The sequence below is a fragment of the Pisolithus orientalis genome, assembly GCF_024613125.1.
Source record: "Pisolithus orientalis strain OTSU chromosome Unknown F5J12scaffold_45, whole genome shotgun sequence".
Lineage (NCBI taxonomy): Eukaryota > Fungi > Basidiomycota > Agaricomycetes > Boletales > Pisolithaceae > Pisolithus > Pisolithus orientalis.
This window is the reverse complement of record NW_026260826.1, coordinates 221,333-244,406: the sequence shown is the minus strand read 5'-3', so window position 1 is coordinate 244,406 and position 23,074 is coordinate 221,333. Positions and strand designations below refer to the sequence as shown.

Genomic DNA, 23,074 nt, shown 5'->3' with positions numbered 1-23,074 from the left:
ACTGGCTGTGGTTGGGCAGTGCCACCAAGAACCTGGCCTCAAAAACAGTGCAGCTGCTCTGGGACACCTGAACGATTGACGTGACCCGTCCTAAAGTCGCGTAGGTCTTAATGGAAATGACATGGGCGGGTTTTTTCCCAGAAGCTCCACCAGCCTTGAGGAATCTTACTCGTTAACGACAGCGCTGAGAAGTGCGGACGCCGGTTTACAAGGAATCAACTCTCGTTGAAATGGCCACCCGCTCCTGCGCCGCTTGTACTGTAATTGCTAGCTAACAACGTTTGAGCTCCGGATATTATCATAGGCTGAACTAGTTTGACTACTGTATCGGGAGATGCCGTGCCAACGTTACACTGCCCGCCATCTTATCAGATTCCACTATCCCACCAACAGGATACACTTCGTCATGCCTACGACCCGCGAAGATTTGGAAAAAGCCATCCATGATTCGTTCCGAGTGTCGCATCTAGAAATCGAAGACCAGTCGAGTGGCTGCGGTGCAAATTATGCCATCGTGCTCGTGAGCGAAGTACGTGTGTGCATCGCTCCGTTCGTTCAGGACGAGGCTCATGAAGCGCCCGCCTTGCAGGATTTTGAAGGCAAGCTTAGCCTCGCGAAACATAGAATGGGTTGCGTGAAAGTACTCTCGACGCCTGCTATTGTGGTCCTCACCCTTTCTCTCTCAGTGAACGAGGCTTTGAAAGAACAAATATCCCAGATGCACGCATTTTCCCAGGTGAGGCTGCTGCAGACGTCTCATCTTGCTTAGTTCAGACTTGTCCACAGTCAGAAAACCTTCACCCCGAAACAGTACGAAGCATACTTGGCAAAGGGTAATTAAGCTGCACGACGGAACCAATGATTTAATCTCCGGGAAAAACTTTCGACGAGTTGCGGGTGGGGTCGGTGCGAACGCTCTGGTCCGCAGTGCGGGGTCAAGTACTTAGAAGCGGGCCCTGAGGCGGAGTAGCATGTCGGTCGTCGTCGTAAGTAGGCCCTTCCGACACGTACTCTCTAATCCACCAGTGTCATCAAGCAAGCTAGGAATGTGGATTCGATCAGTATTAGTGAGTTCGATTGGTTGTCCATACCTGCAGTGATGCATCGCGTCCAGACAGGACATTCTTCGCGAGGCGGGCTTTTAGTCTACCTGCTAGTGTTGTGTGAACATCGAGAGGACGTGCTCCGATCCGAAGGACCTCTATGCAAGCAGATCAATGCACATCCAGAATCAGGGGGCGCCATCGTTCCGCAGAAACGCCCTGCAAGCGCAAGGCACGCCCAACCAGTGATCCGGAGGAAGGAGGGCTTTACGAAGTGGGTGAACGTCAAATTACGGCCACCCATGTACCTGAGAGGTGCCTGAATCTGCGCCGCCGTTCAAGCTACTGTCTGTGGCGTGTCGCCACGTGTCCCCGGGAGTACAACTGAGCCCGCGGACTTGCATACAAAACTCAGGTACGTTCAGGGTGACGGTTTCTTGATGCGTGGCGATAGGGGGATACTTTGTTAGAAAACTCGACACTGATGTTCCCCCTAAGAGCGCAGAAAGCCTGGGAATATAAGCACGCGCTCGCAAAGGTTCGATACGCGCTCGTAGGTTCACGCCCTCATGTGTTTAGGGTTCAAGCATTCCCTTGTGTGTCCTGGCTAATGTCGTTGTTCTGGTTTAGTATATCCGCACAATCATTACCTAGCGGATACACTGCGTGTCATTTTTGCAGTGCCCCAGGTGTGGATTGGACGGTTCATCAACCCCGCTTTGGCTGCTGAAACCTAGGACCTCTTGCGCCCCATGCGTTTGATGTCACTCCTTGAATACGATTTAGGTCCGCGGGGCTTGTTCCTTACGAATATCGTTGATGTGGCGCCTTGAACACTCACATCACGCAGGGTTGCAAGCACAGGGAGATGAACCACTGAATGATTCCCCGGTTTCATGTCAGATGCGAACATCATCGCACGCATATGGAACATGTCGATATTTGGGTATCATTCGCGGCCCGAGATCGTCATTCTCTCAGCAACACATTAACGCACAGTGGAAACGGGATCTACTCTGTGCGTGATTTGACTCGATAGATCTACACCCAAAATGTAGTTGGTTGTATTTCTGCCCGATGTCTCAACTGGTAGACGTTTTTTTGCGATGAGTTTCGAGCAAGGTACCACAACAGGCAACAAGACAAGATCATACCAAGTCCGAATGCTGCGGTCGAGGGCAAATTGGCGATGTGTCTGATTGAGTAGCGATGAGTAAGATAGGAGGGCCTTGAACCGTAGTGTCCGAAATGCGAACACCTGAGAGGTCCTCTCTATTCCTCTGCTCGAGAGCCACTTCCAAGCTCCCGGAGGCTAACTTAGGAGACAGATATCCGCGGCGCGTGTCGAAAACAGCCGCAAAGAATACGCAGCACCGAGTGCCGTAATTGGCAACTGTAGGTTCCCGCCTTTCCGTCAGTGTCTCAGCTGGCACGTCATCCCAAGGCGGATAGTCCAGTATCATCGTCAGATAGTCGGAGGTTCATATACAGCACTATGACACCCTACCTGAAAAGCTGGATGGGGTAAACTGGATATTGCATGGAAAGCATGAGATAGGACGTACTTCAAACAGCAGGCACAACTCACCTAGTTCTAAAGCGTTGGACGATAGTAACAGAACTTGGCACAGTACATCGCCATGTACTATGCCAAATTCTGTTCGTGGGACAGCCGTCTTTAGGTTTACAAGAACGGGATGCTTTGTTGTTACGCTCCAGGTATTCACAAAAGGCATCCACAGCCTGCCCGTGATATCATGGGGAGATGGATGTGGAATGTAATCCACCCCCCCATTTGGACCCGCTGACTTTGGGGGTTGTCATCAGTAAGCGAACGGACATACAACAGAAACGGTACTTAAGAACCTCCCATGGCCACCCATTAGGTACTTGAAGCATTTCTGGAGAAAACGGAGGAGTCAAACTGACCCAAACTTCGAATACCACGACAGGTTTCATCTTTCCAAGCGGCCTCAAGCATAGTGCATAACTCGTGCTAACTCCTGATCAGGCAGAATGTTGCGTTGAATCCTGGACCCCAAGTACCACGGATGTTTGATTCGTTCGTAACGATGGTTTGAAGAAGGCTACCGTAGACCAAAGTACCCCAATAACCCCGAGAGTCTGAGTGCCTTAGAGGACAGGAGGACGTTCGATGCACTCATTCACGTTGTCGTCAAGAACATTGCAGATGGAATAGAGAGACATGATAGTCGGGAAGTCTGAACGCTGTTTGGAGTGGGGCCTTTTATAATTTCCGAATCAAGTCGTGCCACTTTGTCGTGACTAACACCTTGCTAACACCTAACAGGACGTACTACAGAGGATCATACAGGACGTTGATGGTATTATTGTCAGCTTCGTATGGACATCCAGTGTCGTGCAGGACTTAATATTCAGACCCCTTAGAAAAATAGCACCATGTAAGTTAGCGCAGTCAACAACCCCTTTCAAATGTTCGGCACCATGTTTCAGACAAGTGGAAGAAAGGATCAAAAAAGTTCGATTGTACAGAGTAGTGTTGTACAGAAAAAAGCATTGGGTCATTGTCATCGTAGCGCAACGTTACAATGTTACAGGAGGTGCGTGAGCGAATGCAGAGAAACATTTCCACGCCTACTATGCAGCTGAAAGAATCTCGAAGATGCCCATTGCAAGCTACCTGGGTAGGACCGGACATTCCGAACTGTGGCATCATGTACTAGACGGGCAACGCTGCGGGTTGTTAATACATGCAGCGATGTTGGTCGCCGCGTTCTGGCCCTCCAAGTATGCGCCATGCAAGAAACCTACACCCTACGTGGTTAGCGGATAGCCACGGAGGAGAGATCGAGACTAACCGAAGTACTTAAGGCTGGTAGCTTCACCTGCAAACCAAAGGTGACCGTTTACCGGAGCACTCAAATTGTACGAGTGTTGAGGTACGAAGGACGCTCCCCAGTTAGAGTACGAGCCGCGGAACAGGGGAGCTCTGCCCCAGATAGGCAACCAGATATCGATTGGATCGGGGGCATTAGGGTACATCCTCCGAAGAACCTCCATTACCTCTAACTGCACTTGCGTAATGTTTTTGTTGAGTTGCTCGAGATAATTCGCATAATCACCCTTGATCTTATGAGCCAAGGAAATATGTGCATAATTGCCAACGACAAACTTACCGTCACAGTAACGAAGATGATCCCGGAGCCGGGGTAAAGGTCCGGATGATCTAAACTCTCCCACACCGGATACCTGCCTTTTTGCTGATCGGCATAGAGTCCTATCCCAGTGTCGAACCAGAATTTTTCCTTGAATTGCAAGAAGATCTTGGTGTACACCGGCTAGTTTGGACATCAGCGAAATGTCCCTGGGTGATTGATCGTCTTACCATTTCTATGCTACTAATAGCCTCTCGTTTCCAGTCCGGGAGCGCGGGGTCGAAGACGACGTCAGTGTTTTGCAACACGCCGGCGCTAAACGTAACCAGTGCATGATCTGCAGTGAGGGTGTATCCATCTGTTGTCTGTACGGTCACTCCATTCTGATTGTATTGAATGGTCTTGACAATCTGGCTGAAGAGGACCTGACTCGTATTGAGGAAGGTAGCAGCTTCCGCTTGGACAATACATGCAATGCCACGCGGGTCCACGGACAGCATGTCCACATCCGAATAGCCTCCAGCTTCGGGATCAAAGGTGTAGTTGTAATTCTATCTTCCATTAGACAGGAGAGACATATAAGCGTCAGTGGGTACTCACCCAAGCAGCGGCCAGTGTTGACGTTTGCGAGGCATCCTATGAGAATGGTCAATATCTCCAGCACTCACGGCAAGTAACTCAGCTTGCCTGTGCATCTAAATTCCGATCCAGAGAGAAGGGATCAGCTCAGACGAACGAAGTAAAAGGAACAACAAGACTTGCATTCCTGAAGCGGGTATCAGTCTAAAATTATTATTGAAGATGAACACACATACATAATCGATCTGATAGTACTCGCAAGCCTCCTCTTGCGGCGTCTTTGGAGCGATGCCCAAATAATTATAGGCTGATCTGAGATCCAGATCAGTTTTGTTCTCCTGCCACCGTTGCCCTATTTTATATCGTCAGGAGCCTATGAGAGCACTAAAATGATCTCCCGCACCCGCAAGGGCCCTGGCGCTGTCGAAGGCGGCCAATGACGCCTCGAACGTTTCGGAGTAGTTGTTAGGCCCGTTGTAATCGAAGAACGCTATTGCAGCAAAATGAGCACGATCCACGAAGATGAAGAACATAAACGCCGAACACACTTATGTCCGTAAACAAATTACTCTCTACCATCGACAAGTTGTGTTTCTGCGCCAGCAGCCAGACGGGATTAGCGGGTCCACTACCTGTTTGGGTTCCATGGATCCAGTTTGCTCCCTTCTCAATGACGTATTCGGATCCGTTGACACCGAATGTCTTCTTCGCCATACGCCCCCCAAACACGTGTTTGGCTTCCACAATCACGAAGTCGTCGATACCCTGCTCATGAAGTGTACGGGCTGCTATGACGCCGGCCATACCACCACCAAGGATGAGGACCTTGGTGTTATTTGGGGGTGCTCCGGCGGGCGTGAGGTCGGCTTGACACCTAGTGGCATTGACATCTTGGGCAACCGCGCCACCAAGGAGGCTTAGGAGAATGGTTGCAAGAGAGACTCTGAACCGGGACATAGTAGGCAGGAGAAGAGGGCACGCGTTGGCACGCAGTACTGCTCTCTGCGTCGACCATTTTATAGGTTCTGCAAGCGACGATTACTGCAGTCAGCTGATCAGATATCGGGCAGCTTGGACTTGTATGGAATAGCTCCCCGCTTGTTAGGGTGCCATACTAGCAACTCAAGGTTTTGGAGCCCTGAGCCTTGAGTCTTGCGAATTTAGGGGTCAGGCTTGGACGAGAAAGCTGGCAATTGTTGAAAATACTGAATTGTATGCCGTATGCGACTTCCTGGCGGGCACGGCACGCCCCACTCACACCCCCCGCTTGCCCTTCGTGTGAGTTCGAGTATACGTGAATGTATCGTCAGCGCCCTCCTGATCATCCGCGAGGCTCGGCCGTGAGATGAATTATGATAACGATACCATCGCCAGTATTGGGATTTGGGCTCAGCCTCCGACAAACCATGACTTGGTCTAGACCCTCGCGGGCTGCATACCTATAGAAATTGCTTCAAGGTCATCCACCATGAGGTCGAAGAAAACTAATACCTGCATTCGCATGCAAGCCAAAGACGACGCTAATTAAGGCATGTGATGGCTGCCGATCAGTGATGCGAAACGCTGCACTAATTGTGGAAGCTTCCCCGCAAGCTGTCAAATATCGAACGAGCTTCCCCGCTTCCGCGAGTACCACATGACAGTCGCCAGTCATGGGACTCATTGCAGAACAACCCCTTTCTGAGTTACAGCGGACGCTTGCATCCATATGCATGTCCCGTTCGGTTCAGTGTCAAATGTGAGTTGCCCGCAACATGCGCCTGCGCCGTCCAGCATTCTGTTGCGCTATTGTGGCTGAAGCACTACTGAGATAAGTCTCTCGACAGTGAGAGCGGGAGCTCCAAACCGGCACAGTGAAAGCTGGACTGCCGGACCTCTGCATACTGGAATGTTGCGTTATACAAGGTTATGCGCTATGCCGGATTCAACTTACTCTAGCCTGTAAATGCTTAGCGCCCCACAACAGCATTATTGCCACTCTCAACATTCAAGTTCCTGCCTGACTCTTCGGATGTCAGATGCTACATCTGCAAAACTACCCGAGGGAATGAGCAGGTTATACCTGCCTCCGTTTGGAAGTGACTTGTCGTAAGACTCGCTAAGACACTTGTTGGCCAATGAGAGGGCTCGCTCAAGTGCGAAAGAGCTGTTAACAGCCGCGCCGCGTAGCTGCTTCCCAGATGTAGGTGGGATGATCATGACATGAAGTGACACGAAATGGCCACTAAAGAGACTTCACCGGTTACCTCTGAGACATATTATAGCACGCAGTGCATAGTTAACGAGAGTTTATCGACTGTCAGAAAAGATTTCGTCGAGTTCAACACGGCGGCCGTAGTATACTTGGTTGTCACTTCGTAAATCGGCGACTGTCGAGCACAACTGCTAATTTGTCAGTTGACGCCCTGCTTCACTTCTATCGCAAATAATGTTGACGTTGCGCAACGCCTTTCATACTCGCTCTCTGTCGCGGAACCTTTCTACCCTGCCGCTTCGAGACACGCCGCTACTTGGACGCCGTGCGATATCCTCCTCGTCTTGCAGATTGCAGGATGCACGTACCACGGAAGCCAAGGCAGCCTCGGAAACACGAGACATTGACACGATGGACCGGTTGTTGCGGGTTGTCAGTGAGTGTAGGCTCACTAAAAAGTAGCGATAGTCTCTAAACCCGTCAAGGGGAGCGGTCCAACCCAGCCTACCACAGGTTCGCAACTTCCCCCCCCACCCCCCCCTGAAACAGAAACAAACTTAATATTGTCCCACCGCTACGTAGTATCGTGCCCATCAGGAAGCCAGGTCTTTGGTCCGAAGCCCTCCTCAACGACGCAACAAACTTCGGTATCCACGTCCGAAATTCCACCGCCTCCGCCCTCTGAGTCGATGCCTCCCAGGTGTATGCACGACACCTACTCCCAGATCGTCCTTCCCTTTGCTTCGTCGCCAGAGTTGTTTGAGCAGTATATGAACGCGTCTGGCGGGTTGCGCACTGGTATGCTCATGGAGCACCTTGACTCGCTTGCTGGGTCAATTGCATATAAGCACATGCTCGGCCCGAGCGTGGAAACTTTGGGTCGCCTGCAAGAGAGAGGGTTTTACATTGTCACGGCTTCTGTCGAGAGGTGGGTTCATGTTTGATGGTCTGGTGCACTAATTCAAGGCGGGTAGGCTAGATATGCTTGCCTCCCTCTATCCTGTCAGGGACACTCGTCTTAGTGGTCAAGTAATATACACTGGTAAAAGTTCCATGGAAGTCGCCGTCAAAATGGAGGCGCTTAGTCCAGATGGAGGAGAGGAGACACTGATGCTTGGTGTGAACACACCTCTTTTGTCTTCTGTGCTAGACTTAACAAATCTGCGTACAGGCCGATTCTCCATGGTTTGCAGAAACGCTCGCACGCACAAGGCACATCCAGTCGTCCCGCTGATAATCAGAACTCCGGAGGAAGAAGCGCTTTATAAGATAGGTGAAAGTCAGTCTCTTGTGATACTTTTCCCGTCCGTTTTGAGTGTTCATGACACGAAAAGGCTCGAAAGATCGGAGGAAATACGCTGCCCTTCAAGCACTGTCACGTGTCCCGCCAAGCTCAGCTGAAGCAGCGGAGTTGCACACGACATATCTAAAGTGTGGCCAAGAAGACGATTCTTTGGTGCGAGGTGACAGGGTGTGGATGGGGGACACCTTGTTGGAAAAAACAATGCTAATGTTCCCCCAAGAACGCAAGTAAGTTAAGCCAAATGCATGAGCATCAGAGACAATCTGCTAATGTACCCGTAGCGTTCACCAGAAAGTGTTCGGAGGTGAGGTGTTCCTGTGCGCAATATAAGTGGCCTCATCATTCCTATTGTCTAGGATATCTCATGCGCCTCGCATATGAGGTGAGGAGTGCATCATTTTGACGGTTTCCCTAGCACAAACATTTGATGTATCCCTAGCTCGGTTTTGCAAATGCCTGCTTCTTCATGCGTTCACACGTCACTTTCCACTCGTTGGATGGGATCTCGTTCACGCAACCTGTTCCCATCGGGTCAATTCTGCGCCTACGGTCGCAAATCCTCCACACAAGCCTACCGGGGGAAATTCCAGCTACTGTGGTATGGTGACTGATGTGTGATTTTTTACCCAAGCATACTGACCATATTGTGTACGTGATAGCATGTCCGCGTCGTAGCTAGTGTGGTCAATGTGCAAACAGGGCATGAGGAAACTACGAATGATTTCCGGTTTACATGGGCCCGGGACGATGGCAAGTCGACGCCGAGAATTATCGTTCCGAAAACATACCAAGGTAATGTACTTAGTTGTTTACTGTGCTATCGCGATTGACGGTGTTGTCTTGGATGCATGCGTAGAGGCAATGTTGTGGCTGGAGGGTAAGAGAGCACTGGAGTTGGGTGCACAGATCAGGGGAAAGAGGATTCGGACACTAGAAGGCGAACAACGATCATGAACTAAGTTGGAGTTTGGCGCGGGGTACAATGTTCCTCCGCCACAGGTAACATTCATTTACTGGGTGGAGATGTGTTGAAAATGTACTAACTTCCAGCGAGAAGTAAATATGTTCAGATTGTTATTTATATGGGCTGTTAAACACAACCGTAGCTGTATGGAAGTCATAGTACGTTGAAGTCTTGGCGGGGTGCGGTTAGCAACTCCACGAAGTCCTGGCTTAGTCATGTGACGCACAACTCAAAGTTGCTCTTGTAACAGTTAAGATCTCAAGCAGGCTCTATTCCACTAGTGTCATCAAGCAAGCTAGAATGCGATTCGATCGTATTGGTGAGTTCGATTGGTTGTCCATACCTGAGTGATGCACCGCTTCCAGGCGGGACGGCGGGCTTTTGGTCCACTGCTAGTGTTGTGCGAACATCGAGAGGACGTGCTCCGATCCGGAGGACCTCTATGCAGCAGATCAATCCACATCCAGAATCAGGGGGCGTCATCGTTCCGCAGAAACGCCCGCAAGCGCAAGGCACGCCCGACCAGTGATCTGGAGGAAGGGGGCTTTACGAGGTGGGTGAACGTCAGATTACGGCCACCCATGACCGAGAGGCGCCGAATCTGTGCCGCCCTTCAAGCACTGTCTGTGGCGTGTCGCCGCGTGTCCCGGGGAGTACAACTGAGCCCGCGGACTTGCATACAAACTCAGGCACGTTCATGGTAAGGTTTCTTGATACGTGATAGGGGGATACTTTGTTGGAAAACTCTTCCCCCTAAGAGCGCAGAAAGCCTGGGAAAATAAGCACGCGCTCGCCAAGGTTTGATACGCGCTCGTAGGTTCACGCCCACATGTGTTTAGGGTTCAAGCATTCCCTTGTGGGTCCTGGCTAATGACGCTTTTCTAGTTTAGTATATCCGCACAATCATTACCTAGCAGATACACTGCGTGTCATTTTTGCAGTGCCCCAAGTGTGGATTGGACGGTCCATCAACCCCACTTTGGCTGCTGAAACCTAGGACCTCTTGCGCCCCCTGCATTTGATGCTGCTCCTTGAATACGATTTGGGTCCACGGAGTCTGTTCCTTACGAATATTATTGATGTGGCGCCTTGAATACTCACATCATGCAGGGTTGCAAGCATGGGGAGATGAACCACTGAATGACCTCCGGTTTCATACCAGGTGCGAACATCATCGCACGTATATGGAACATGTCGATATTTGGGCATCATTGCGGCCCGAGGTTGGCGTTCTCTCAGCAACACATTAACGCACAGCGGATACGAGGTTTGTTCTGTGCGTGATTTGACTCGATAGATCTACACCCAAAATGAAGTTGGTTGTATTTCTGCCCGGTGTCTCGACTGGTAGACGTCTGTTTGCAATGAGTCTCGAGCAAGGTACAACAACAGGCAACAAGGCTAGATCATACCAACCCCGAATGCTGCGGTCGAGGGCAAATTGGCGATGTGTCTGATTGAACTGTAATGTCCGAAATGCGAACACCTGAGAAATCCTCTCTCTTGCTCTGCTCGAGAGCGACTTCCAAGCTCCCCGAGGCCTAACCCAGGAGACAGGTATCCGCGGCGCGTGTAGAAAACAGCCGCAAAGAATACACAACACGGAGTACCGTAATTCGCAGCTGTAGGTTCCTGCCTTTCTGTCAGTATCTCAGTTGGCACGTCATCCCAAGGCGGATAGCCAATATTATTGTCAGATAGTCGGAGTTCGTATACAGCACTACAACACCTTCCCTGAAAAGCTGGATAGGATAAACCGGAGATTGCATGACAAAGGACGTACTTCAAACAGGAGGCGTAACTCCCCGGCTGTAGAGCTGTAGACGACAGAACGGAACTTAACATAGTACATCGCCATGTACTACGCCAAATTCTGTTCGTCGGACCCGTCTTTAGGTTTACAAAGACGAGATGCTTTGTTGTTACGCTCCAGCTACTCACAAGAGGTATCCATAGCCTGCCTGCGATATTATGGGGAGATGGATGTGGAATGTAGCTCACCCCCCTTTTGGATCCGCTGACTTGCTGGGGATTGTCATCAGTAAGTGGACGGACACACAACAGACACTGTGCTTTAGAACTTTCCAAGACCATGGATTTAGGTACTCGAAGCATATCTGGAGAGAGGGTTAATGGAGCAAACGGAGGAGTCGAACTGACCCAAGTTGCAAATGCCATGATAGGTCTTGTCATTCCAAGCAGCTTCAAGCATAGTGCGCAACTTGGGTCGACTCCTGTTCAGGCGCGGTGTTGCGTCGGCTCCGGGACCCCAAGTACCATGAATGTTTGATTTGTTCGTGACGGCGGTTTGAAGAAGGCCACCGTAGACCAAAGTAACCCAATAGTCCCGAGATTCTGAGTGCCTTAGGAGGACGAAAGGATGTTTCATGCACTCATTCACGTTGTCGTCGGGAACATTGTGGACGGAGGAGAGACATGATAGTTGGAAACTCCGAATGCTGATTTTATAATCTCCGAATCAGGCCGTACCTGCTTTGTTGTGACTGACACCCAACTGGGACATACCACAGAGGATCACGCAAGACTGTTGATGATATTATCATCAGCTTCCTATGGACATCCAAGTGTCATCCAGAACTTGCCCCTTCAGGAAATAGCACCATGAAAGTTTGTGCAGGCAACAACCCTTTTTGAATGTCACATAGTGTAGTCACATTTAGTCACAACACATGGGCAGCCTGTGCACCAAAACACCAACACTTATATAGACCCTGAGATGGGCCCACCTAAATAGATTAGCCAGTACACATGGACAGGCCTGAGGGACTAAAGTGAGAGCAACATATGTATGGGCCTGTAAGTGCATTACCACAACATATGGGAGGGCCTGTGGTGGGTAAGGATGTTGAAACATTTAGATGGGCCCATGACCAATTAAGTATACTGAGTTGCTGTAAGACATGGATGGGCCCATCCTGGTAGGTGACACCCCTGTTGCAACATCAAGGCAGGCCTGCCTATCATAACATGGAGAGGGTCACAACATAAGGATGGGCCCATCTATGATTAGAATACAAAGTTGGCAACATATGGATGGGCCTGGGAGTAATATCATTTATGGTGTCGCAACATCTGGACAGGCCTGTTCATAATAAGCTGTACCCCTGTTGCAACATAAAGACAGGCCCATCACTAGTATCATTTAATAGAGTCACAACATAAGGTTGGGCCCATCAGTAGTATTATGCAACATATGGATGGGCCTGTCCACAGTAAGATGTACCTCTGATGAGACATAAAGATGGGCCTGTCAGTAATCTCATGTATAGCATCACCACATATGGACAGGCCCTTCAGTAGTATTATTTATATTGTCACAACATATGGGCAGGCCCAGCCCCAGTAAGATGTACCCTGTCAAAACATAAAGATGGGCCTGTCACTAATATCATTTAATAGAGTCACAACATATGGACAGGCCCTTCAGTAATGTTATTTATATTGTCACAACATAAAGATGGGCCCATCAGTAATCTCATGGATAGCATCACCACATAATGTACCTACTTTGTACTGTATCATATGACCAAATGAGGTTGACAATTGGCCATGTTGCACAGACTGGCTAAAGTTGAGCCCATCTCTGAGTTGTCATTGTGTCACACAGCATAGCCATGATCATTGGATGTCACCATACTACACAGTGTGGCTGAGGGGTTACTACTATATACATCTTGCCTGGATAATCCTGGCATGGATTCTGGCAAGTTGGGAAAGGTCTGGTACTAACCTGGTCTGGGCTCACTGGCATGGGCCCAGCATGTGTCAGTGACTGCCAGTGGGTCAGAAGGCATTCCACTGTAATTCTATTGGGTTGCTATGAATGCCAGGCTAATTCCAGTAAGCTGGGACAAATGCCAGGATAATGCCAATAAGCCAGCAATCATACCAGTCTTATGCTAGTGGGCTGGCACAGATGCTAAGGTGGTGATGGTCAGTTGGCATGGATGCTGAGCTAATTCCAGTTGGCCAGTATGGATGACAGCCACCACACTATTTCCAGTGGGTTGGAAGGCATACCACTGTACATCCATTGGGCCAGTATGAGTTACAGCCACTTCTAGTATGCTGGGACACATACTGGCCTTATGCAGGTGGGCTGTGATGGGTGCCTGGATTATAGTGGGTAGTTGGAATATACAGCTAGCCAGCTTTCATGCAGGTATTAGTAAGCCAGGATCCATACCAGTATAGTGCAAATATGCCAGAATAGAGGATAAGCTGGTGGTGGTTTGTGGGCATGAATGCTCATCTAGTTCCAGGTGGGCTGGATGGATCACAGCCTCCAGGATATTTCCAGTGGTTCAGAAAGAACACTAGTGGGATTCGATTGGGCCAGTATGACTTCCTGACATTTCCAGTTAGCTGGGTCAGATCCCATGTTATTGCCAGTGAGCTTGGGATATCTACTGGGCTGAATCTAGGGGACCAGCAGGGGGCCAAGGCCAGTGACAGTTGGTTGGCATCAATTCCTAACTACCTCCAGTTGGCTGGGATGGATCACAAACTCCAGGCTATTTACAGTGGTTCAGATGGCATTCCAGTGGGATGGTATTGGGCCAGTATATATTCTGGCCAAATCCAGTCAGCTGGGTTAAATTCCCAGTTGATGACCATGACCTAGGGACACCTACAAGCCACAATATAGTGGGCCAGCACAGGTCCAGGGCTGGTGGCAGTTGTTTGGCATCAATTCTGAACCAACTCCAGTTGGCCAGGATGGATGACACCCTCTGGGCTATTTACAGTGGTTCAGAAGGCACTCCAGTGGGATTCTATTGGGTTGGTATATGTTCTGGCAAAGTCCAGTCAGCTGGGCCAAATTCCCAGTTGATGACCATAACCTGGGACACATACCAGCCTTATGATAGGGGACCTGGGACAGATGCCCAGCCTATGGTAGTTGATTGGCATGGATGCCCAGTGAAGGCCACTTAATGTTACCAGTTTAGATGATGGGCTAGTCTTTTGGCATCCCCTGGTGAATGGATGAGCCATACAAATAGTGTCCCATATATATTGGCTCAGCTGGGAAGCTATTGTCTATGGGGCTTATATATCAGTGGCCCATGCAATAAGGCATGGCTGGACCTGCAGTGTTCCATTTGGAATGGTAGGAGCATATTTCAGTAGTGCTGTGCACATTGGCCTCAGCCCAAATAGGAGTGCCCATGTACTATGGAGGGCTTATAGTCCATTGTACTGTGTCCTTAGGGAGGGCCCAGATATTATGATCCCATAGGACAGGCTGGATGAATACTCCAGTGTTTCATGGTGTATGGGAGGCCCACAATACAGTGTCCCATCTGTCTTGAATCAGCCTGTGTATTATGATCACCAATCCATGTGGTCTGGCACATATGCCATGGTCTTGTGCACAACAAGCAAGCCAATCTCCCAGTGGGCCATCTGACTGGATTTGGACTCAAGTTGAAGTGTTCTGCCAATTACAGGCCAGCCATAGTTGATATTTGGGGGAGGTATATGGAAAATAACTTGGCTCAGGATGGCATATAATATCTATAGAACTACCTTTACATGGACCCCCTATTGGATAAGTGTAGGTTATATGGAATGTCCCACCAGACCTGCAGGCATCAACCAAGTCTGGACATTCTGAACTCTCATCCAATCCCCATGGGGTATCCCTATCCAATTGTGTATGTTGTCCCTCGTGTAGTAGGCAAAGCAACATCAGTTCCCACCCACAGAACTAGCCCCATGTTGAAGAAGCCTGCCAGAAAATGCAACTACAGTGCCAGGTTTGTAAAGGAACTGAAGGCCAAGCATGGGGATATCCAATACACAATCTTCATAATCACCAACTGTGACCAGCATGTCATACCAATTGGACTGTGAGTGTGGGTCCCAGTGAAAGGGTGTGGTCAGTTAGAGATTATGGAAACATTAGTAAAAACCAATGGCCAGTGCTGCAAGGCATCATGCATATCTTGGTTATGCTGACTCAACCATGTGTCCAATGACTGCATGGCTTGCCTTCCAGTGTCATACAGGCCTGGGTGCATAATTGAAAGTGCACCAGAGAGGATGGCAGCTGGGAGGTAAGACTGCTGGGACCATTCACAACTGGCATCCATCTGTAGGTCAGCAGAAACTGATGGGGAAAAGTTCATGGTCTGGATACCACTTGAGAGACATACCCCTGAGGTAATATAGCCATACCATATGCCCCTGTTGGTGCCTGGCCAGGGAAAACTCCAGGCACCCTGGTGACCATGAAGTGTGATTGAAATATTCAGCATTTTTCCACCAGGAGCCACTTGTCATACTCTTGGACATTGCGTGGTGAAGGGGGTCCAGAGTGGCAAGCATGTGTGTCTGCAGGGATGCCTGAATAGTATAGAGTGTAAAGGAAATGTTTGAACTGACTTGCAAATCATTGGTGATGGCACTGGGAAGGTACCACAATGCAATGGTATTGCCAGTACCAAGGATTACTGTAGGTTCATCCACAAAGCCAGTGAGACTTGATGGATGTGCTGCCAGGTGGCCTGCCTCCAGGTTTCATCAACCCCCAATTCCATAGCTGAAAGGTGCTCAGAAAGCCAAATCAGATCAATGCCACTTTGCTCTGCAATACAATTTACATTTGACTTTACATTCAGCTGGGACATCAGCTTACTTCTATTATTGTATGCCACATGCATGCTGGCCACTGTCTGATTCATAGCAACAATGCTGTGTGTTGGAATGTAGAGTGGAGGATCTGGTTTGGGGGCATTTGGTCCCAGTAAGGTTTGACTGGAAAATTCCTGGTGCATATAGTGTGTAATATCCTGGGTGGCACTGTGATTTATTGCCATTAAGAATGGAAGATGATATAGTGAGCATGGTGTTGATGATGGGTTATCTGGTAGCTGTAGTGTGTAGTATGGAACTGTGGCTATGTATGCTGGTGTTTTCCAGACCATAGTGAAGCTGCCATGGTTACACAGCATTGGTAAATGACCATTCTGGCCTTTGAAAACAGGTGCCACCATGGTGGCATAGTACCTCTGGCTTCCACATATTATTCCAGCATGGTATGGGTACCAAGATAGAGGCAATAGATGGCAAGTTCTGCTATGGCTCCAGTGCTAGCTACACTTCCTACCACACCAGTTCCAATTTGTGGTGTTCATGTTCCTTTATACACCATGCCAAAGCATTAGATGATGGACTGGGGCCTTTCAACCTAATTTTGTACTCCACAGCCATTGAGAAAACACAATGCAGCCTTTTCTAGTACAGGTCTGACAGTGCCAGTAATGCATGGATACAATGTTCTGCTACGGGTCTGGCACTAGCTACACTTCCTACCACACTGGTCATATTTCAGCATGTGGACCTTTCATTATACACTGTCCACAAGCATTGGATGATAGCCTGGGGCCTTTCCAACTAATTGCCTATTCCACAGCCATTTAGAAAATGTAATGCTGCCTTTCCCAGTACTGGTCTGGTGGTGCCAGTAATGCATAGACACACTATGGGATCAACATCGGTCTTGTTCAGATTGATATCCAGCCACTTGGCCCATGATAACTGCTGTGCCAGGATAGGCCACTTGCTATTCTGGCCTCCTGGGATGTGATTATTGATGATCTCTTATCTTGCAGTCATCACATGTGTCAGCCACATTGCTATGTAATAACATTTGCATCCGATCCAACTCTACTCCAAATCACCATGGATGTCAGGACTGCTAATCTATCCTACCTCTCCATGATAATCCAATACATAGGTGTCTGATTTAGATGGTTCACATATGCTTTGCAGCAGGCCAACAACCCAAGCAATTGACTGCCAGATGACTGGTATCAGCAGGTTCAGGTGGAAACAGTGAGTTTGTTGAAATGGATGCTGGTTTGCTGTGTCATGCACTTTTCCACAGCATATATTGAAGCAGGCCCTGGCTACCTGCAACTCATATGGGACAATCATGAAGGTTCCATATGTTGCCAATGAACTGCTTTGGTAGATGGCCATACAAAATATGGGAGAGACTGCCCTGCTGGCACACATCATGGAGTTGAATGTGTTGCAGGTCAAAAGAGGAGAGGTGAGATGTATGATCCACACTGGTCCTATGCCACATACCTGGTGGACAAGGGACCCTACCCATCTGGATGGGTATGATCATTGGTCATTGGAGGAAGTTGTGCAGGAGGCCAAGGAATTCTTTGTTGGGGTTGAGGTGTGCAGTGGTCATCTTTCAATCATTCCATTGAATCCATCCATGCCATAGGAAGGAAAAGACAGTCTCCCACTGCTGTGTGAGATGGACCAGATGCCATCAGACAGCATTGGCCAGTTGATTGAAAGCTGTGATGAGATGATCCATCAGGAGGAGGAGGAGATTCACCAGCTCCATGGTGTGGTGGAATTCTGCAGTGAACAGCTCACCCTTTTTGACAGGCTTGGACAAGTACAGGACCAGCTTGAGGACTTCTGAGTCAATTCAGTTACCCAGTTGGGAGCCACCAATAAGTAGGGTGCTGTCCTCATTACACATCTCATTAGAACCTTGATATGTAATTTCCCCAGTTTCATACTATCTAGAGATATATGCACATTACTCTTCCAATTCATATCTTGAAGTACATCCTAGTGTTCTGGCTAAATCCTGATACATCTGGGACTGCCTAGCTGTATAACATGTGAAGCCAGTATTGCCCACTGCCAATGCCTCCATATGCCAGCCACTCCAGAATTTCTCCTTGTGTAAGAAGAATTTCTGTGTCCACCCAGTCTCCAGTGTGAGTAACTCTAGCTCTTCTTCCCAGTGATCCTGTAGTGCTTTTGTACACAGCCAGTTGACTTGATAAACTGTGATAATTCAGTCAGTATATCACACAAGCCCAATTGATCTGCCTACATTCTGACATCCTGTCATTCTTGGCAGAATCCCAGGGAAGGTCCATGGTCCAAAACCAGGCCAGAGTGTTGTTGCAATGACCTCTTGCATTTGGGTCTGCAATTGTGGCACTCACAGTCAGGTCTGCCCTATTCAATTCTTGGTATTTGCCAAGAATGTCCTCCCCAGCCCCCAGTGCAATGAGTTGCTTTCAGCACTGGCAATAGATGGCAGCATGCTGCTGAACCATTGTCTCTGCATTGGATATCCACCCCCATGCACAGGTTGTCATTTTGTAGTTCCCTCCTTTCCAGACATCTGTACAAAATATCATGGCCTTGTCCATGAGGGCCAGACACAATTCATGCAATGCATCATTTGCCTGGCCCTGTCTCAGATGTATTTCCTGTTCCACAAGACTGCTGAGGCCAATGTCATGGAAATACTGTACTCTGATATATGATGGCAGTGGAACATCGCTGACCTCCTGGTGACCAGGACAATCAGGGAGGAATGGATCATCAGTTTCATCATTACTGTCCCCATCAAATGGGGCTATACTTCTGGTCCTTTGCCTGGGGTTAACTTGCCAGTCATTTCCGATGAACTGGGCTGCTCTATGTACTAGTGCATCAATCTGTGATTGCAACTGGTCTTGCTGGCGCAAAATCGACAACCAGTCTGCCTCTGTTTCCCTGGTGTCCATCTGTTGTGTATCCATAGCAAGCACTATTTGAGCCTGCTCAACCTTTAATGCCCATGCAATCCAAGTAGCTGAACCATGTGAGCTGCTGAATGAATGGTTGTTATGGATTAGGTCAATCTCAATGGCTTTCATGGTGGGTGCTACCATGATGTATGTAAGTTATGGGACAGATGATACAGTTGGCCCCCTTACCCTTCTCCAGCCAGACTTCATATATGTCCATGGCCTGTGGAGTATTCTGCCAGCATGACTGCACCACAAGTTCTTGTTCCACCCATAACTGATGCAAGCCATCCAGTACCTTGCTATCCAACTCGTTGAATTTATCTTGGATTGTTGCTAATGACTGCTTGGAAACCTTGAACTTCTGTTTCAATGCCCATGCTATGTGCAAGTAATCAGGCAATGGTCAACCAGGTACTGTGATGACATATGCATCCATATCATTTTGAGGAAGTTACTATCATTCATTTGGAAGTCCAGCAACTCCTGATGGTGTGCTGTCACCATTCCCCAGGCTGATGGTGAGATTATGTTGAGAGAAGACCAGAGGGTCTCCATGATTTCACCATCCACCCAGCCAGCACCTGGAATAAAGTTTGGAGCATATCTGGTGAAGCACTCTGTCTGATGGCCATGGACATGCCATAGTCCAATGCTGGGCTGAATCTGTAATCCAGAAGGCAGAGAGAGATATCTATTTTCCTCAAGCCAGCAGGCCAAGTTCTTGCTATACTGACAATTGATGTCATAAAAGGTTATGACCGGTTGCCAGGGGTCCAATCCATGGTGCACAGCATGGACCAGAGCATAATCCATATTGACCTGCCTGCTATATTGTTAGTCATGACCAGGGACTATGAATTGGTGCATACTGCTCTCCCTTCTGAAAGTTGACCACTGCATGAGGTACAAAATAGCCATGCCTCACACAGGCACATCCACCAATCCCAGTCAATTCCTTATTCCTTTGTGCATTTGCTTGATTAACAGCCCAGTGGTTATTGCAGTCAGATTTCTGCATGACTCAATCAGTCTGGTGCCTTTGGAGAGATCATGGTGCACCAACTTCTATTCAATTTATGGTCCTGGTCAAATATTCCTTGTATGGAGCTGATGTGACCATGAAGCCATTTCCATCCATGAGCCAGACCTCTTTGGCAGCATTCTTGAGCAGCATATGCTCAGCCTTGAAGTTGCTGTCCATCACAAAGGTCCTAGCAAACCACCAGCTACACAAGTCAGGCTAACAATGCCTTTGCAATAATGAATAGAATATGGACTCAGAGAGATCAATATCCTGATCTGGTACATTGATCCCTGGCTGGGGACAGGCAGGGCAGAAGAGGACAAGTTCACCGGCCTGGGGATCAGGCAACTGTTGGTGGAATCCCTGCCATTTCAACAGCTTTAGGAGCCTCCACATTCTCAATGCCCTGAGCAATTCCCTATACCTATTCTTTGACCAGCATGAGTGATGTGGCATATGGTAGGCCAGGGGTGATCGCACTCACTGGCACTAGGTGAGGAAACACACTTGAGGTGACTCTCTGAAGTTTTCTATAATAGTTCATGGCAGAGGTTCCACATTCAACATTGTCCCTGGAAAGTGAAAGCCATCCTTGGTGCCTTAGTCATAGCCGGGAATAGGCCAGCCATGGTAAGCTGAAGATGTGAATCCTCAGACCCAGGGCAGTTGCAATACTGCACATTGCAAAAGTGCATGCTGCCAGTGTCCACAACTGTCAGATAGTTTCTATCATCTGGTGGGTTGAGATGTGCCAGTCATTGACTCTCCTCAATGTCCTCCCACTCTTCATCTACATGGCTGGCAGCATCCTCCCAAGAACCTTCTCCTGCCAGGCATGGTGCTCTGGCATGGCCCAAGTGTAGCACCAAACCAACCTATGATATCAGTCATCACAGATGATAGGTTGAAGCCAGAACTCATGAGCTGTAGAGTGAAGTCTTCAAAGAATCTTCCATTCCATTTTTGTACCCAATGGAACAGTCTGAGTTTGTGTTGCTCAATGCAACATGTTTTACAAGACAATGGGTGATGAGCACAGTCCATGCATCTATATGGTGCCCCTTCTGCTTTACACACAAAACAAGCCATGATGTTGGGCAGGGCCTCCATGTCCAGGAGCACAGACAGGTATCTACTCTTATAGGGCAGCCACTCTTCCAGATAACTGTTCTGTAATACCACAAGGCACACATTGCCAACACCAGGATGTTTGATAATGCACACCTGGCTTTTTGGGATTCTTGATGTCCTTGGTGGTGATGCATCATCCATGTAGCAATATAGGTCAGCATCATTACCCTGGACTAAATTGGGTTCCTGGATGCTCAAAGATCCTGCCCTAGTAGGTGATTCATTGCTATGGCCAGTTGCATATCTTGCCTTCTTTCTCAGAGTAAGCATGACCATCTTTTCTTTGGATCCCCTGGTTGTTTTCACCTTTTTCCAAGTGAAATGGGTTACTGGGGTGGCCACTGCAGCTCAGGTGATTTGTGACTTGCCCATGTCTAGTATCAAGTCCTTGCAGGATGTCTGCAGGCCTCAACCATACATGCCTCATTGTGATGCCTGGCACAACTATGATTTGAGTTGGATCTCATAATCAATGTCAGAAGATCCAATCAGGATCAAACTATACTTTATCTATATATAGTAGCAGACTGGATGATAGATGAATTGGCTTACCATGTTTGGCCATGGTACTGATTGACTGGAACAAGACCATACTAACAACGGGTATGTATCATGACCAGAACATTACTCGGCCCTTGGAACTTTATTCAAGAATGGGTGACAGAAACTATGAGGAATGGACTCCAAATTTTCTTTCAACAGAGGGTAACATTACCTGCAACTAACCAACCCCAACACCTTCTCCAACATTCAGAATGGCTAGTAGCAATCACAGTACTAATTGTGTTAATACCTCAGATGAGGAGGAATTTTCCTCCAATGAGGAATCTAGCTCAGATAGCACAGAGACAACAAAATCTGCACTGGGAAATCTGAGACTGGATGAACTTCAAATCCTCCAAGATGGTCTAAATGATTGGAAGGAAGCTGACACAAACAAAAGGGCCTCACTGATGGTGGGCATGTGGAACAAAATCAAATGGCTGGATGCCAACAAGAGCTGCAAACAAAATGAATGGAATAGAAAACAGACAGTAAGCTTGACAGTTTTGATGTGCTTGCAGTCATGTGAAGTATATTTTACAGGCCATCAAGAACTGGATGTATAACAACAGTCGGTCCCATGCATGGAAGACTCTGGTCAAGTATGGCTCTAAATGGATGGCCCTAAAGGTGATTAAGCTGCAGTGTAAGAAGGATATCTAGCAAGTACTTGTGAAGGCTGGAATACATCCCAGGACATCAGCTATGATCAAACACTATCAGCCAGCCATTCAGAAGGTAGTCCAGTCATTGACCAAGGCTGAATTGGACCAGGCAGCCTGTTTGGTGAAAGAGTGGAATGAGAGAAAGCCGCCACCCAAAGCCCAGGCAGAGTAAGCATCCAAGTTCTCCCATGGGCAATACTAACTTAAATGCAGGGCAGCAACAAGAAAGGGCCAGAAGTATGCAAAACAGTCTGCATAAGACATGTGGAAGCAGTGTGGGATGTTATGCCCGAGCGCGGTGACTTCTTCAAATGGAATAGGCACGAAGCGCGCGAGGTGGGAGTCTATGGGCCGAACTTGTCGTAACCCCTATGGCTGAGTTATCGTGAGAATCTGACAGAGGTTCCTTCTGCTGGCGAGTCCCTAAGGTTGTTTGCACGGAGAGAGAACAAGGATTAAAGCGAAGTAATTAGCTCAGTTGCAAGCTATCGAAAAGCTGAGGATACATGGTAAAGTACGTGGGTTTAAATACCCCTAAGTACGAGTACCCTACCAGTCGCTAGGAGCGCATCGCGACGCGTATCCGCAGCAGTCAACAAACTAACCTTTGAAATAAATAAGAGTCATACGGTGTCAGTGATGGGGGTAGAGAAGGGAACGAAGGCTATACCGGCGGCGCAATCAATGCACAGCTGGGAGCCGGACACCGGAGCTATAATACAACATCAAGGCAATATAAACAAGTCATAGGGATAGAGAGAGGAACACGATCAGGACATCTCCACAGGCACGAGAGTGGTGAACGTCACGGATCATAAATGATGAGTCTCGACAGGTATTGGAAATACCTGGACAGCAGATGATCCGAACGTACCCCGCAGCATCCGAACTCCTAGGACTA

General features: G+C 48.5%; 8 protein-coding genes across 8 annotated transcripts; 5 read left to right on the top strand and 3 right to left on the bottom strand.

Annotated features, from left to right (window-relative positions):
* Positions 1-406: 406 nt before the first annotated feature.
* Positions 407-841, top strand: F5J12DRAFT_726609 (bola protein; the record flags this gene model as incomplete). The annotated part of the gene is made up of 4 exons (XM_051741737.1): positions 407-529; positions 590-629; positions 687-736; positions 791-841. The coding sequence occupies 4 exons, from the start codon at positions 407-409 to the stop codon at positions 839-841; spliced, it is 264 nt and encodes an 87-aa protein (XP_051595991.1).
* Positions 842-3,534: 2,693 nt separating this feature from the next.
* Positions 3,535-5,716, bottom strand: F5J12DRAFT_773432 (amine oxidase; the record flags this gene model as incomplete). Its single annotated transcript, XM_051742283.1, has 8 exons — positions 3,535-3,832; positions 3,884-4,148; positions 4,202-4,363; positions 4,411-4,731; positions 4,781-4,816; positions 4,996-5,111; positions 5,163-5,249; positions 5,308-5,716. 8 exons carry the CDS (start codon positions 5,714-5,716, stop codon positions 3,738-3,740), a joined length of 1,491 nt encoding a protein of 496 aa, XP_051595990.1. The 3' UTR covers positions 3,535-3,737.
* A 1,941-nt stretch (positions 5,717-7,657) lies between these two features.
* F5J12DRAFT_963038 (thioesterase thiol ester dehydrase-isomerase) lies at positions 7,658-9,427 on the top strand (the record flags this gene model as incomplete). The annotated part of the gene is made up of 9 exons (XM_051749964.1): positions 7,658-7,891; positions 7,920-8,070; positions 8,125-8,232; positions 8,288-8,483; positions 8,538-8,560; positions 8,613-8,638; positions 8,696-8,854; positions 8,916-9,048; positions 9,113-9,427. 9 exons carry the CDS (start codon positions 7,658-7,660, stop codon positions 9,208-9,210), a joined length of 1,128 nt encoding a protein of 375 aa, XP_051595989.1. The 3' UTR covers positions 9,211-9,427.
* A 3,788-nt stretch (positions 9,428-13,215) lies between these two features.
* F5J12DRAFT_785940 (uncharacterized protein) lies at positions 13,216-14,179 on the top strand (the record flags this gene model as incomplete). The annotated part of the gene is made up of 5 exons (XM_051743338.1): positions 13,216-13,265; positions 13,336-13,409; positions 13,504-13,632; positions 13,666-13,803; positions 13,866-14,179. 5 exons carry the CDS (start codon positions 13,216-13,218, stop codon positions 14,177-14,179), a joined length of 705 nt encoding a protein of 234 aa, XP_051595988.1.
* A 396-nt stretch (positions 14,180-14,575) lies between these two features.
* F5J12DRAFT_785939 (uncharacterized protein) lies at positions 14,576-16,242 on the bottom strand (the record flags this gene model as incomplete). The annotated part of the gene is made up of 6 exons (XM_051743337.1): positions 14,576-14,761; positions 14,951-15,094; positions 15,160-15,356; positions 15,403-15,592; positions 15,632-15,699; positions 15,885-16,242. 6 exons carry the CDS (start codon positions 16,240-16,242, stop codon positions 14,576-14,578), a joined length of 1,143 nt encoding a protein of 380 aa, XP_051595987.1.
* A 995-nt stretch (positions 16,243-17,237) lies between these two features.
* On the top strand, positions 17,238-17,696 carry F5J12DRAFT_785938 (uncharacterized protein; the record flags this gene model as incomplete). Its single annotated transcript, XM_051743336.1, has 2 exons — positions 17,238-17,438; positions 17,490-17,696. 2 exons carry the CDS (start codon positions 17,238-17,240, stop codon positions 17,694-17,696), a joined length of 408 nt encoding a protein of 135 aa, XP_051595986.1.
* Positions 17,697-17,816: 120 nt separating this feature from the next.
* On the bottom strand, positions 17,817-19,828 carry F5J12DRAFT_785937 (uncharacterized protein; the record flags this gene model as incomplete). Its single annotated transcript, XM_051743335.1, has 6 exons — positions 17,817-18,070; positions 18,120-18,306; positions 18,346-18,944; positions 18,997-19,188; positions 19,266-19,633; positions 19,680-19,828. The coding sequence occupies 6 exons, from the start codon at positions 19,826-19,828 to the stop codon at positions 17,817-17,819; spliced, it is 1,749 nt and encodes a 582-aa protein (XP_051595985.1).
* A 1,892-nt stretch (positions 19,829-21,720) lies between these two features.
* F5J12DRAFT_896936 (uncharacterized protein) lies at positions 21,721-22,432 on the top strand (the record flags this gene model as incomplete). The annotated part of the gene is made up of 4 exons (XM_051747989.1): positions 21,721-21,999; positions 22,052-22,154; positions 22,212-22,341; positions 22,387-22,432. The coding sequence occupies 4 exons, from the start codon at positions 21,721-21,723 to the stop codon at positions 22,430-22,432; spliced, it is 558 nt and encodes a 185-aa protein (XP_051595984.1).
* Positions 22,433-23,074: the final 642 nt, after the last annotated feature.